The sequence below is a fragment of the Gadus morhua genome, chromosome 16, assembly GCF_902167405.1.
Source record: "Gadus morhua chromosome 16, gadMor3.0, whole genome shotgun sequence".
In the NCBI taxonomy this organism is placed as follows: Eukaryota; Metazoa; Chordata; class Actinopteri; order Gadiformes; family Gadidae; genus Gadus; species Gadus morhua.
In genome coordinates, this window is record NC_044063.1 from 21277357 (window position 1) to 21293447 (window position 16091).

At 47.8% G+C, this 16091-nt stretch overlaps 1 protein-coding gene across 1 annotated transcript; it reads right to left on the bottom strand.

Annotated features, from left to right (window-relative positions):
* Positions 1–550: 550 nt before the first annotated feature.
* Positions 551–10506, bottom strand: fzd4 (frizzled class receptor 4). Its single transcript, XM_030381641.1, has 6 exons — positions 9716–10506; positions 6415–6552; positions 5078–5464; positions 4633–4778; positions 4041–4288; positions 551–3607 (listed from the first exon to the last, which is right to left on the bottom strand). Exons 1-6 carry the CDS (start codon positions 10232–10234, stop codon positions 3177–3179), a joined length of 1869 nt encoding a protein of 622 aa, XP_030237501.1. The 5' UTR covers positions 10235–10506; the 3' UTR covers positions 551–3176.
* Positions 10507–16091: the final 5585 nt, after the last annotated feature.

The following is a 16091-nucleotide window of genomic DNA, read 5'->3' on the forward strand; positions in this document are numbered from 1 at the left end:
AACCAAAGAACAGTGGTGGAGGGGGCCTAATATCTATCTAACTTTAAGCTCAAACTTAAACCGATAATAACTATACATTCACATGGTTTGAGGTGCTTGCTTTCGTTATACTTGAAAAAACAAAACACACTTCAGATTCTTTCGTTTTGGCTAGTGTACTGGTACCAACCACCTGAACCGTACTAAATTTCTATTTATTCTCACCCTATAGGTGCTAGGGTAAGGGGGTGTCCTAGATATGACCTGTAAAGCCCCTTGGGGCTGTAACTTTGATTAAGTGCTATATGAATAAAATTGCCTATAATTGAATAAAAATAGCTGTGGATAAATGGAGTGAGGCCTAGAAGGTATATGAGCACATGCTCTTCTGAAAGTGTCTGCCTGAAGGCTTCGGGTGACAAATGGTAACAGCTTCTGGCGTTATACTTACATTACTCTAGGTGGCAGTATTATTCAACGTACGTACAAACCCCTTTTTAAGCAATTAAATGCGCGCACTGACACACACACTGACACATGCAGACACACACGAACGCATTCACACCAGAGAAATGCTGTTTTAAAGTAAAAACCAAAAAGGTTTATTTATTTCTTCTGATACAAAAGTGTATTTTAAATAACAAACAATTTCCAAATAAAGCCATTTGCCTTTTTTTTTTTACAAAGATAAATAAGCATTTCTTCTTATAATACATCTATGACATCATGATGTCGCTGAGATACCCTTACAGAGCATATCATGATGACCAATGAAAAGCACTTCATACAAACCAAAGGTTATCGTGTGATTACAACAGGCAGAGATGAGCATTATGACGTATCAAGAAGAGAAACAGCACTGATATGGCAGATGGATGGCTGGGGTCGGATGTTATTTAGTTCTGGGTTCAAAGAATTATGCTTTGTGAATGTCTTTTGATGCGCCAAGATCCTGGTCCATTCATGATTGGAAAGGTTTTGTAAAGAAAGGGGATTTTAAAGAGAATTTTGATCATTTAATGATTATTTAACCTTAAAAACCAACCCCTCACTTTACTATGTTTGGGACATGCAGCCTTCTGTGGCCATTGTCATAAAAACAATGGGGGAAAAAAAGTACCATCAAAGACAAATGGACATATATATAAAGTAGAAAGAGCTTTGCAGAATAGATTGTCTCGCAAAATAGAGTCAGAATCGTTTTTTGTCACCTAGCAACATGTCGCCTGCAGACTAAACAATGTATGCCCCGTGAGAGGTGACATCTGAGATTGAACACAGGAGCAAGGACTGTGGAAAACTATCATGACATGGACCTAAAGCCGCAATGTTCTGCTCATGGTAAAATTACAGCATCGCTGATCGTAGGAGAAAAAAGTAAATCGTGACTACTGTCAACATGGCACGGGTAGAAAGGTAAACATAGAAATAATAGAATTGCAGCCCCTGCCAGCAAATCACACAAGAGATTAAGACCAACAGCAGTTAATAAATAGATTTGGACAGAAGGAAAGCTAGGCTGCCAAGTGGGCGGACAGGCAGAAAGAAAGGCAGATAGACTAAGAAGAAAACTCTTGTTCCAAGACGGAGTCCAATATGTTGTGCCATTAACTGTCAGCCTCTTGTGACTAATGATCAAAATTATTATGCATCCTCGGGAACGTGGGTGTTACGAGTTGGCAAGTGAAACCTAAATTTGGCAAACAAATAATGTCATGAAGTCCGCAAAGTAAACAGACTTGTTAGATGAGAGGTTCTGAGGTTTCCCTGCTATCCTAAAATGTAAAGCGTTTAAAAATATAACTTTTCTATTTTGTCAAAAAGCAACCCACTGAGTTTATGGTTTGTATTTGCGGGTGTGGGGAGTGGTGATTAATTAGTACGTAAGCAGTGTGATTTTGGACTCGTCCCTGGGAGATGATGGTCTTATTGCCCTTTGACCTGGTGTTAGGTGATGAGGAAATCATTTCATACACTCTATGATGTTCAACCAGGCCCAGTTGGGGTCCCGGCCAGTTCACTGCTGCTCAGTGCCGTGAGCTCGCGGCGGCCGTGAGCTTCCTCATGTGGCGTTGGACTGCATCAAAATGTACGTAAAAGAAAGTAATAAAAAGGGCCCGGATCACTGATCGGTGGCGTTCGTTTTTTCTAGAAAAACATAAAAAACATGTAAAATGAACTATTTCCGACTGGAAACATGCAAGTATGCAATGCAATGCAGAATGTGTGGTTTGTTGGTCATCCACGTTAGGGCATGGCCATTCAAACGGACTACCTGTGGCTCTCCTACAGTACACTGTGGTAATTGCTTATTGTGCTGGTTGTCAGTATCAGGTGACCCGGTGACACCTGGTAAGGCACTCAAATGACCGAACCCACACCACATGACTAAGTGATGCATTAGCATGATGGCTATGGACTGGCTTTTCACATTCTTTCCCTGGTCTGTCTCCACATTGTTTTTTGAGTTGTTTTAGGATTTTGGACATCATAAAACGGCATGGAAGAATAGAAGGTGATCTGGGTATACATGTTTTTATATATTACTGAGGGAACCTCGGTCTGAGATCAGTTTGATTCCATCCGACCGTCTTCCCCCCTCGTTGCCCTCTAATTCATTGTTCTGCTTGCTTCTCCATCTCTGAGCGTTTCACGTCTGTCAGAGGTAGAGAGGCTAGTGGTGCTACTTTATAGACGAACCAGTCCGTTCCTTTATGTTCTTTTTCCTTTTGGTCGCCTTCATAAATCGCTTTCAAGCTCTGCCTTCAACCGGCCCGGGGCTGAACGTCCACACCAGCACGACGTTATTCAGTGTAGGCCGAGAGGCGAGGTGTGCTTTGGCTTCAAGGGAGCCCCCGGAGCCAGTAAAGTATACGCATAAGCTCTTAGAGAGCTGACATCTTGATGAAGAACCCCCCCCCCCCCGCGCCTCCCACCTCAAGTCATATAGTGCATCGTCTTCAGCTTCCCTGATCATCCTCTGCTCCCGTGTCTCTCTGTGTGTACTAGTCTCTCTCGTGGCGGAGACACAGAGACGGTCGGGCTGCAGGGCGTGGGGGGGGGGGGCATTTTTCCATGTCCATGTTGCGGTCCTTTTGCAGCCATTTTCCCATCGCCCTCCCCGTCCTCTGTGTCTCTTCTTACGTCTCCCCATCCTAAACTTCGACCTCCCTCGCTCTCCTCCCCCGGAGCCGTCCTCACACCACCGTCTCGTTGCCCTTGCCCGGTTTGATCCAGCCCTCGGGCCCGGCCCCGGGGACCCTCTTGCCGGCGCGGGCCGCCCCCCGGCCGTCCCTCAGCAGGCGGGCCGTGCAGCGCTGCCAGGTGTGCAGGGTCTTGGCCGACCAGATCCACATGCCGGAGGTGATGCCCACCAGCAGGGACATGAAGATGCGCAGCATCTCCGAGGCCACGTAGGAGTCCCGCGCGGCCGAGCCGAACTCCCCCCAGTGGGAGATCTGGTAGAGGTAGCAGCCGATGACCACGGAGGCCGGCACGGTGTAGAGCACCGAGAACACGCCGATCTTCACCATCAGACGCTCCAGCTTGTCCGTCTTGGCGCCGTCCTTCTGCAGGTTGGAGCGGATCTTGAACAGTGCCACCAGGCCGGCGCAGATGAACAGGGTGCCTGAGGGTGGAGAGAAAAACGTGGATTAGGTCGAGGTCCAACATCTGCAGTCTTACTTGTGGGCGTCAGACAGATGTCTCTGAACAAGGTAGAAATCGGTGCAGACCTTTAACTAGTCCTCTTTCTCTTCAGAGATGATTATATACTCAGATTTCTACACATAACGAGGCATCAAAACATCCCGCTCCTGTCCTGCCATGCAGGTTCAGCCTTTTTAGTTCAACGTTGTCACAACCGCCTCCATATTGGCTTAACAGTGGAACCCCAATGCCCTCAAACTCCCTGCTTTTACGTTTTCTACAGAAAGCGAGCCGAAATGCTAGACTCTCAAAGTCCCCTCAGGCAAGCCTCGAGGTCAAACGCAGCTAACCATTCCCCCGATGAACCCCCACCTCCCCCCTGGTGCAGGAGGCGGGATGAAAACGAGCTGTACCTATGAGGAGGTAGGTGGCCAGCGGCGCCACCACGAAGCCCGTGAGCGCCTCCTGCTGCAGGTTGCCCACGTAGCACAGCCCCGTCAGGTCGTCGGCGTCCACCAGCCGCATGATGAGGATGACGATGGTCTTGACTGCGGGGATGGCCCAGGCGGCGATGTGGAAGTAGGAGCTGTGCATCTCGATGGCCTCGTGGCCCCACTTGAGGCCGGCCGCCAGGAACCAGGTCAGGGTCAGGATCACCCACCTGCACCCAGAGGGAGATGTTAGTATAGGAACAGGCTCTTCTGCATTCCTGTCTTTTTATTAAGGGAAATCCAAGGCTTCCCCTGTGCTTAAACAAACTGTGACCTCGCCCCGTTTCTTTAAGTGTGTTAGTGTGTGTCTGCGTAAGTGTGTAGTTATATGTGTGCCTGTGTCGGCTTTAGTGTGTACGTCCATTTAGGTGTGACTGTGTGTTGGGGTATGTGTGCGTGTACACAATATAGGTGTGTACGTATGTCTGTTTCTGCAGAAGTATGAATGCCCGTTAAGTGTATATGTGCGTATGTGCATGCGCTTGTGCACGTATGTGTGTGTGCGTGTACCCACCAGAGGGATGAAGCCATGCCAAAGAAGTAGAGCAGGAGGAAGACTATAGCGCAGCCGGTGCTCTTTAACCCCTCCTGGACCAGCACGGGCACCGCCGCTTCCTCCAGGTCACAGGACACCCGCTCCCGGCCCAGAGTCAGCCGCACCTACAGGAAGGGAGAGAGAGAGAGAGAGGAAACCAGGGTTACAACTCAACTCAACACATCCAACTCAACCTCTCCCATGGATCAGAACGGATAAAGAAATGAACAGATAAGAATCTCCACCCTACGTTGCTTCAGCTCATTCAATCAACAAACGACACTGGCAGCTAGTCCGCGTCCTTCCTCCTCCACCATCGCAGATCAGATGTGTTGACAGATCATCAACACATCCACATCCACGAGCGTGGCCCGATAACATCCGGTGGAGGACCTTTCACCCACTGAGCGGGCGGCTCACTCACCAGGTAGGCCACGCTGTACAGGTTGCAGCACATGGAGAGGAAGATGATGGGTCTCTCGGGGTAGGAGAAGCGCTGCGAGTCCAACAGGAAGGTGAGCACGGTGAGCGTGGTGGACAGAAAGCACATGACTGCCCAGGCCGCCATCCAGGCGTCGGTGAACACCTTGGCGCCGCGGCGGTACAGGCCGCTGTCGTAGCCGCACTGTAGAGCACAGCTGTGGCTGCGACGGACCCAGGCGTACTGGTCCGGGGCGGTGCCCAGGGCCTGGCACTCCTCCTCCTGGGGCGCCAGGGGCCGGGCCGGATGGTGCACGTCCTCGTCCCCGGGGCCCTCCATGCACATGTGGTTGTGGTCGTTCTGCGGCGGGAACAGGCTGCAGTTCAGCACCTGGATGGGGGAGGGGGGGGATTAGTGTTGTTGTTATGGGGACAACATAGGAGCACGGCAGGGAAGGGGAGGGGAGGGGTGATCCCAGGCCAAAGGTTTAGGATTCCAACCCCCGAGGTCCGGAAGGTCTAACGAGCCGAGGCCTAACCCCTGTCCCTGCTCGGGAGTTACATCGTATCCCGAATTCACTGCAAGGCTCGAGGTAACCTCGTCTCTGAACGTTTGCGTAGAACCCTGGCGGCGTAGTGACCGGAATGGTTCACATACTTGCCGTTGTGCTTTGCGTGTTGCTGGAGGATTCCACTTGAGGGCACGTCAGAGAACCTGCATTTGTATGATGTAAACAATAACCCGGGCACGGGCGTAACAGCCTCGGACTAGTTTACATTTATTTTTGCAGGTTTCCACGGCGACTCCTCAAACGGTACTAATCTGTCACCAGTTCTTATGACCGGTGTGATCGTCACTATGCAGCGGCAATGACGCAGCAAGACAAGCTCAAAGGGTTTGCAGAAACGGTCCATTAGCTGTTCTGCAGAACTCTACGTCATGGTTGTCACTGATGAGGTGCCCACTGACCCCTGACCCTGTCACGTCTCCATACCGCCCCTGCCCCTGTCTATGGGTGAATCTTATCTCGCGTTAATTCCTGAGGAGATTCACAACCAACATTCCAAAAGGACCAAAAGATATGCGAGGCAGACACCCTGATCATGCAGAAGCATAGTTCAAAGCTAGTAAATCTCAGGCCTCCTTTTCTTCGGATAAAAGGGGCTGCTGAGTGACATCATAAAACTAATGACTGCGCAGACAGACCCATATTTATGACTTCTTAGCTGGGGTTTCTTAACTCATATCTTGATGTTTACACAGCCCTCTGTGTGGTGTTTGTTTAAGGCTTTTACGGGTTGGCAAGGTGAGAGTGTAGTGATTGTGGGTTGTGATCTTACCTCAGGCCAGATGAAGCCGAACTCGTTCAGCACGGGGAGGCACTTGCGCTTGACGGACAGACACATGCTACCGCACGGACCAATGGGGATGGGCACCTTGTCCGTGCACATGGGGACGTACACTGAGCACAGGAAGAACTAGAGGGAAAAGAAGGACATTTTGTTGTTACACATTTCCATATTTCTGCTTTATTTTTTTTTCCGCTTTAAATTACACTATCCCGAGGGGGGAATGAATTATCACTTTCTTAATATACAGAGTCTCTCATTGGCTTAACTGAAACAAAAAAACTAAAACCATCTTCATCCTCTTCGCAGTTTATGAAGAGGCACTCCAGAGCTTGATGAGGTGAAAATCTCAAAGATCTCCAAAGAAATGCATTTAGGTCATTTAAGTCTGTTTCTGAAGTTTTAGAACAGTAATATGAACGTTACAAACTTAGTTTTGGTACTGGCGACAATCCCGCCACACATTAAAATCCCAAGCGGCTGACAGTGAGTGATTTGTTCACCCAGCAGTGGTTGTTCTGCAAGAGAGGATGTGGCAGAGACCTCCACCCATTCTAAAGAACCATGTCCAAAGCTAAAAACAACTGTCAGCACTACTGACAGAAATGGGTTTCTTTCATCCTAAAATCAAAAAAACATCAGACCTGATATTCTTTATGCATAATTTGTTGAAATAATGTAAATATTGTTCCTCTAAACTGAATCTTTCTACTGGCATTTCTATTCAGCACTAAATGTAAAGGTTTTGGGAGTTTTGTAGAAGCAGTAACCGGGTCCAATAATAGAACACAGAGTCTTTCACAGTGAAGGATAAACCCCAACAGAAAACGGTACCGGAGGTTTGAGGACAGACCGGGAAGAGGCCCGTAAGGCTACGCAAACGACCACCCTAGAGTTCAGCGTTGTAAACTCCTGCGTCACCACACAGGCCCGCACAGTGAGAAATTGGATTTTGAATGCAGTCACAAGTTGAGGCAATCAGGACATATGACTATTTGATAGTCATCATCATCCCATCGTGTGACTGTGTTCATCTCCCGGTCACCCGCCACATTCATCTCTCTTTTTTAATCTCTGTAACCACTTCAGCATTTTATGTAATTCATTCGTTCCAGTGGGGGGGTTCAGTTAAGGTCCAGCTTTCTAATTTCCGAACCAGAGCACTTCTGAACATTTCTCCTGACACAACCCCGACCAATCAGCGCCGTCCGCTGGGTACGACCAGGAAGTGGTGTTATCTGCGAGCAGGGGGAAATGGCTCTGCTCAAAATGAAGCAGGGATCTGATCCCTGATCAGTATCTAGATTGTGGTGCGGCTGTGCTCTCCTGCAGCTGATGCTGATCTCAAGCAGCGTAACATTTCCCGTTGAATGTAGTCTGGAGTCATGTACCCTGTCCCGACTCTAAACCTGGTCATTTATAAAGGGTCCAACTGTGTTCGATTCCCATCGTCGCTCCCTCTAGTCAAGAGCACACTTAATTGCAATTGGGTTAACAGAAAACGACCCATTTTCTGTGCAACACAATATAAAAAAAACTTGACTTTGCATCTGTATGCATTTCATTAACATAAATGAGCATCACATGTCTACTGCATGTTTGTGTGTATCTGTACTGTATGTGTGCATATCTGCACTGTGCGTGTGCGTGTGTGTGTGTGTGTGTGTGTGTGTGTGTGTGTGTGTGTGTGTGTTACGAGCATAGGGCACATATGAGGAGAGTGAAAGATGGCGGGCGTCACAGTGTCATTTACTTTCCCACAGTCTGTGTTGGGCCGGTGACAGGGGGCAGGCCCGGGTGCCCCCCCACCCCCCTGACAGTTTGAAACCCGAGTGGAGCAGCCACTAAAAGCTGCTTGGGTTACCGGCCAGGAAGCCTCCCATTAGGGCCCATGTAAGTCGATATGGTTTCCCTTTTCTCTCTCTTTGTGTGTGTGTGTGTGTGTGTGTGTGTGTGTGTGTGTGTGTGTGTGTGTGTGTGTGTGTGTGTGTGTGTGTGTGTGTGTGTGTGTGTGTGTGTGTGTGTGTGTGTGTGTGTGTGTGTGTGTGCGTACATGTGTGGCACCACTGAGCTAGACTGATGGAGGTTATTTTCAAGAGACCTTTACAGGTTGGCTCTCCAACACAGCTCTGGTTTTATTCACGTTTTTATTTTTCGCAATCAAACACGAAATGTCAATCAACATGTTGCACTCCTCTGGTCTGTAGACAACAAAACACACAGAATCAGCTTTGGTTCGAGTGTCTCTGAGCAATCAGACTTTACATTTAAGGGGGCAATTTCTTTCAAATAAAAGAAGGAATTTTAGTAGGAGGTGACGTTGATGGCTAGAGATGTTTTTGGGAGGGTCAACCCTAATGTATTGACTGAGGTAAAATAATTTGTGTAATAATAAATCAATATTATACAAATGATTTTACCTCAGTCAATACATTTTTAGTTAGTTCGACTTTAAGTTATTAGACTATTAAGACAAGACGTAGTATGTAATATAAAGTGAAGAGGCTAGATGAAGCAAGCAACTTAACATTATAAAAACTATTCAGAGATGAACCTCAAGAACTTTAATTATTCAAATCATGAGAGTCAAATAAGATCTCAGACGAGCGGAGGAATCCGTCTCCTCGTGCTTAGTGCATGAGATGAACAAGCAGCATTTGTTTAAGGACACTGAGGGAACTATTGTTGATTGAACATGGTAGTATAGTAGCCTGACTTCACTGTTGCTGTGTTTGGTAGAAACAAAGAATCAGGCCAGATTATAAAAAGAAACAGCCAATAAAACACACAGTGACCATTACACAACTCAACTGCGAGGCGACATATCCATCTTTCTTAAAGCGATCAATCTTAACTCTGCCTATTGCTATTGGCAGCAGTAAGTCACACTGCTTTGGAAAGTAGTTAACGAACTGTAACGGTGCTGTCATGTGCTCTGTTAACCCCCACCCCCCCCCCACACACACACACACACACACACACGCACATATTTAAACACGCACGCACGCGCGCGGCAACCAAGTGCAGGCGCGCGTGAATGATGGGGGGGACAAGTCCCTGAGTTGAAGTTATAAATAATGTTATCCTAGTTAACTCATTTAGAATAGACATGAAGTTGATATAAGGTCAGGCGTTGTGGCTGGCTGTTTGTTATGATCTACAGTTCTGCAGACTCGGAATACGATGCATAGAGCCACTACACTGGATCTAACGTTACAACATCTCGAGAAAGTTTGAGTATAATAGCCTATGCATTTCAAATCCGATGTAAATATATCCACGTTGAGCCCACCTTGAGTTGATTAGAGCAGCCGTACTGGATGAGCGGCGTGAACGTCGTAAGCTGCAGCTCCGCGTCCGACTGCAGCACGTTGCCGACCAGATTGGGCATTTTGGTAACGTTGTAACCGAGACCCTGGCACATGGCGATCCGTATCGGGTCGCATGTCATCTCCTCCACCTCGTCGCCGAACGCTACGGCACCCCGTGGACCCGGGAGTCCGCACAAGAGTAGCAGCAGGGTGAGCAAAAACACCTCCTGCGTCCCGGGACCCCTCGCAGCGGCTCCCCGAGCCGGTTGCATTGTTGTCCCCGTAAGTCCCCTCGGTCGGTGGGACCCGTGGAAACAAATACTCCCCGAAACAAATCGGGAGCTATTTTCAACCTTGCAGGATCTGCCTGTGTGTCCAGCTATAAGGGTCCTCCTGGTAGTCTCGCCGCCCGCAGCCCGGAGAGTACGGTCCGATGCGGTGCACCACCTCACTTTGAAACGCAGCCGTAGTGTATTGAGGACTTTCCCACTCCCGGACATCCAGTGGCTAGCGGAACCCCGAATCCTCAAAGAAACCCGCGCACACTAATAACTAACAATAACCGGATAATAAACGAGCCGTCTGTTTGTCACGCCGACATCTGATAATCCCTTCGCTTTCACTCGTCAGTGATGTTTTCCCATTTCAATTCCGTCAGAAAGTTGCGTTTTTGGGGGGCACGCGTCGCTCAGTATGAGCGTTGTTTAGGGACTCCAGCTAGAACTGCTCGCGCGCCTTGAGCACTCAGCTATTGGTGTGTCCAACTTGTTTAGGAATGACTGCTCCGCTCCCCCAATAGGAGTTTGACCAATCCATGGCCTGGAGTTGAGTTCCCTGACCAATCCCTGGCAGGGATAGGCCCGAAGGGGGCGGGGTCCATCCGCTGCTTTCCAGTCATTCCAAGCACCTCGCTCTGCATACTCCTTTCTCCTTGCATCTCACCGTCCGATTATTTATCCTGTGGCCACTCACTTCTTCTTAAACTTTGACTTTATCGTTGAAATATATTCTCCATTTAACATGATATTTAATTTGGGCTAAATCTTTTGAAATTCGTCGTCCTTGGAAATTAAAATATGTAATATAAAAAATATGTATGTAATATTTTCTTTTGTGTGTGGCCCATCTCAAGACAATATCCACAACTATACAGAAGTGTTTTTTTCATTTTGCATAACATTCTCAGACCCTTGTTTTGGAAGAGCAGGGCATTTTTTTTGTAAGAGTGTGAACCCCCATTATCTATGCACATGAATATGAGATAGTTGGTGTTTGTTTTATTTGAAACCCTAAGGGCCTTTAAATGTGCCGGGCCCATGTCACCGCAGGTTCCATCGCCCTCCGCCAAGAGGCCCATTGAGCGCTGAGTGCTGCTGACATTGTAATTGAAAGTAGGGGCTGCAGCATTGGAAATCTGTTTTGCATTGCAATGAATGCACACGCTGCTGGACAGGTTTTGTTGGGCCGGGGGACACTGCTGCAGAAGAGCTCTCGTTTTAAAGCATGAAACCAACAGTGAAGACTTCTGTGTTGGCTTTTCTGGGCCGTAGACAGAGGCAGAATGAGGCGGAGGGGTTTATAGGACGGAGACAGGGGCAGAATGAGTCGGAGGGGTTTGTAGGACGGAGAGGGGAGGAATACATTTGAAGGTATTCCAGGCGGTAGACAGCTGCAGAATGAGTTGGAGGCTTTTCAAGGTTGTAGATGGAGGCCCAATAAGTTCCGTGGTTTGGTTGTTTTCTTTTAAGACAGCGAAACAAAAATACTGAATTCAGTCCTGTCTTCTCCTTAGAACGACCTGTCAGATCATTTTGAGTTCAGTTTGAAGGTCCGTAAGGTCCGTAAGGGAAGTGGGTTGAGACTGTTATGACATTCTAAGTACTCCAGATTATATCAGCAGAAGTACACGCTGTGCGCAAAGTAGGTCTATAGGCCCACTGTTTATGGGATTTAATTCGACCTCGCGCTGAGACGTGGGCATGTTTCTGAGTGAGTAATGAATCATACACACTCACAGGAACGGGATTGAGGAGCAGTCTCTGCTCCTCAATCCTGTTCCTGTAAGTTTGTATGATTCATTACTCACTCAGAAACATCTTGGGTCAATGTTCTGGAGCACTGACCTCTAGAATTGCCCCCCCACACACACACACACACACAAACACACACACACACACCGAAGGAAAAAAACACACGCAAAAAAACAATCACACGCACACACACACACTCAGAAACCACTTTAAAAGGTCCTTTTTACTTTTTCGTTGCCTGTTGCTTGTGTACAGGGTCATTTGCCAGTGCTTGTCATGGCCCACCAGATGCATTGGGTTCTTGCATCTCATTAGCTTTTTTTTTACCTTTCTCATTTACACTGAACAGAACTCACCCTAATGGCATGCAGCACGTTAGCATGTGAAATGCGAGTGTGACAAAGCCCCCTCCGGTTGATGGATGGTTCTCGTTGAGTGCAGGTGATTGGTGTCTTTCTCCCGGTGCTTGACTCGCCCTCTACCCCCCCCCCCCAGCAGCACTGACCTCCCCACCCATTCCCTGCCTATCACCTCGGCCCCCTTCAGCTATTTATTAAGAGCCTGAACTCCCACACCCCTCCCTCCCCCTCCCTCCCTCCTCCCTCCCTCCTCGCCTCCCCCTCCTCGCCTCCCGACTGGACCTGATAAGCACACAGACAGGCAGGCACACACGCAACCAGGCACACATACACCCATGCACACACACACACAGGCCCAAACACACACACACACACACACACACACACACACACACACAGGCGTGCATACACACTGACACACCGCCCTCACAGAAAAACAGACACACGAAACCCCCTCCGCAGCTTTGTGGGTGAAGCAGGGGTCGTGGCCTTAAGGCATTAGCACTGGGATGAAACAATAGACTGTGCCCTGCAGTTGATGGTTATCAGGGGAGCGGCAGGCATTGTGTGTGTGAGTATGTGCGTATGTGTTGGTTCAAAATGGCGAAAACTGCTAAAAAATAGGCAAAATATGGAGTAAAAATTTGACGCATCAAAGCGTACCTCTTGCAACATAATGTCCATACTTGTACTTGTGATACCAAAAGAAGAATGTCGGGCCTACATATTGGTATGAGCATTGGCATTCACTGTAGATGATAGTAAACACCTTTGAAGATGTTATCTGTATAGATTGTCAAATGCTTTCGGATTGAAAGATAATTAAATAAATCACATAATTTCTTTATGGTATCCTTGTAAAAAAGACTTCTCTCAAGGAAAGAAATATATTTTCTCATTTTTTGTTTTTTCTACATTAGAATCAAAGAAAGTGGGATTGAATGGTCTTCAAAGATATAAAAAAGTAAGGTATTGTGAGTAATATAACGTGATCCAATCTATTCATCACGTCAGCAAATTTTGTTTGTGGAAGGAGGCCGGTGAACAAATAGCAAAGAATCCACGATTGGTAAAACAAAAAGAAAACATAATGAACCATAACTTTGAGTCATTAACTATTACGTTCAGGCAATTATCTTTAAGTCGAGACAGGAAGGGTGACCGATGTCATCGCAAAGATGACAATTAACAGGAGAATGCGACACACACACACACAACACAAACACTCGCACACAAACACAAACACACACACCCACACCCACACCCACACAGACCCCTCCCTGGCGTTTAGTTTTAACAGAGGAGTGTGAATGGCTGGCAAAGCAGAGGAGGTGTTGGCGTCTGACAGACTAATGACCATAACACTCAGAGGATAATGAGCATGGTCCTCAAGCCATTAAACCCTTAGTGCTGAAGAGCCACACGGCATGCTTTTCGCCGGGCCACTTACACGGTCCTGGAGGGGTCACCCTGGAGGACAAAAGGGTCGGAAAAGGGGGAAAGTACAGTGCGTGTGTGTGTGGGGGGGGTGTATGAGTGTGTGTGTGTGTGTGTGTGTGTGTGTGTGTGTGTGTGTGTGTGTGTGTGTGTGTGTGTGTGTGTGTGTGTGTGTGTGTGCGTGTGTGCATGCATGCGTTTGTGCGTGCGTGCGTGTGTGCGTCTTTGTGTGCGTGCATGCGTGCGTGCATGCAGTGCTGAAGTAGGTGGAGCAGGAGCATACATTATCCGGCACGTTGTGCTCTCACAAGACATCGAACGATCGATCAATCATCCTATCCAGGGTCACTTCCAGTTGTTCTCTCCTTCAGGGTGTGTGATGAAGGATTTCCACGGCGCATAAATCATGTCACGAGTAAACTGTTTTTATGCAACAGGAGACTCTTTGACTAAAAAAAACGTCTTCATGCAAAGCCCCTCATTACTAAACCAAGCAAGCACTGGCCGGGGCCTATAGCGCTGTGGTTAGGCTAGGTACTCCAGTCAAATAACCTGACAGACAGTCTTGGGGAGCTGCAGCGGTCAGCCCCACTTCCAGACGAGCCCCGGCCTAGCAAACATCAGGAGATCCATTGATCCATTGGGGTGATGTCTGCAGACTGTGGGCAGAACAGGGCTGTTAAAGAGTTACAACAGGACAGAGCGGGACTAGTTAAGAGCCTGGGAGTAGACGAGTGTTTATCATAGCCAGCGTGTTATTAAGGATCAGCTCTTTGGCAGCGTTTCCATGACACCAGACCATACAGAAATAGTCAGGGCTGGTCCATTACTCCGGGTACACTCTGTGCAACTCGCCACATTGTTGGGGGTTCAGTTGTGTCCAATTCCCAAAAATGTCGTACGAAATATGACAAAAATCCATGCTTTTAAAAAGGCAATCCTCAAGGTGATCCATCATGGGAACACTTTCCTTCGTCGCCGCGCCAGTGAACAACCCTGTGGTTCTCCTTAAATGGACCGGAGAGAGAAAACGCGGTCCAGGATTTTGCTGCAGCCGCGCTGGGCCCAGCTGTGGGAACAGTTCTACCGCTTTAGCCTGGCAGCCAGGCAGGGTGACAGGCAGCCCCCCGAGGACAGAAGGAGAGACACAAGTGTGTATCAGTCACCAAATAGCATCTTATGGCCCACTGCCCCAACCCCCAGTCCTTGATGTGTGGTATTAATAGGGTTGCCAACTCCTCGGAATGGTGTGTGTGTGTGTGTGTGTGTGTGTGTGTGTGTGTGTGTGTGTGTGTGTGTGTGTGTGTGTGTGTGTGTGTGTGTGTGTGTGTGTGTGTGTGTTTGACTTTATGTGTATGTGTGCACCACATCATCTGTGTGGTGGACGTGTTAGTGTGAGTGCATGGGTGTAAGTAGTTATTTTGTGTGTGAGTGTGGGTCTGTGTGGGTGTGTGTGTGAGAGATTTAGTGTAGAGAGGAGAGGTCCATAGGTGATCCGTCTGCTCTGGGACTGAAGGCTCATATTACGTTGTTGCAGAGAAAGACAGCCACACACTCATACACACACACACACACACACACACACACACACACACACACACACACACACACACACACACACACCGGAACGAGAGTGATACCAATCAATGTCACATTAATAACATAAAAAGTACCAGCAGTCACCGAAGTCTCAAACCCAGCATCACGCCCTTAATTTGTTTCCAAGTGTAGGCGGGTTCCTGTCAAATGAATGCAGTGCACAACAGCACAGGGGATGTTGTCCTAGTCCATGGAAATGCGGCGCTAGAGGGAGAGGTTAATTAGCCACAGGTGTGTCTGGTTGACCCGGTGCATGGCGGTGTCTCGTGACCCTCCACCAGTCTCTCTGCCCGCAAGCCAAACGGTTATGCAAAATAACTCGATGTTAGCTCTCCCTATCTGTCATTTACCAGAGTTGTGCGGTTACTGATGATATCGTATGGACACTGATATTTTGTGTCCGTGTATAGACGTTATACTGAATATTTATACAGTACCATGAGAAATGTATTCATGGATTGAGAATCGTTGATCCTACATGTAAAAGCAGAAGTTACATTTACATGGTTTTGCGTGAATAAAGGAACATTAGGGAGCAAGGACTTCCCCTTCCAGTTGAGGTCTAGTTGTCAGAGTCCATGTGTGCACCGGTCGTGGTCTATCGGTCGTGGTCTGTGTGTGTGTGTGTGTGTGTGTGTGTGTGTGTGTGTGTGTGTGTGTGTGTGTGTGTGTGTGTGTGTGTGTGTGTGTGTGTGTGTATGCGCGCGCGTGTGTGCGCATACACAACAGATGTCAGAAATCACTCATCTCAACTACTGGATAACTAGATAAAACAATTAATTTGTCTAATTTGTTTGTTTATTTGTATGTTTGTGGTTGTTACTCTACTCCACAAAATCGACCTAAAAAGTATGACATTAAAACAGCTGAAACGGATAAGTCAACAAAAATGTTACTTTGAAGGACTTTTTGTTTGTTTGAAAAGTTCCATC

Coding starts and splice junctions, on each gene's coding strand:
- fzd4 (XM_030381641.1), bottom strand. CDS start 10,234: ATGTCCGGGAGTGGGAAAGTCCTCAATACACTACGGCTGCGTTTCAAA. Junction 6,553..9,715: donor GCTGCTCTAATCAACTCAAG/GTGGGCTCAACG, acceptor TTTTCCCTCTAG/TTCTTCCTGTGCTCAGTGTA. Junction 4,779..5,077: donor TGTACAGCGTGGCCTACCTG/GTGAGTGAGCCG, acceptor CCCTTCCTGTAG/GTGCGGCTGACTCTGGGCCG.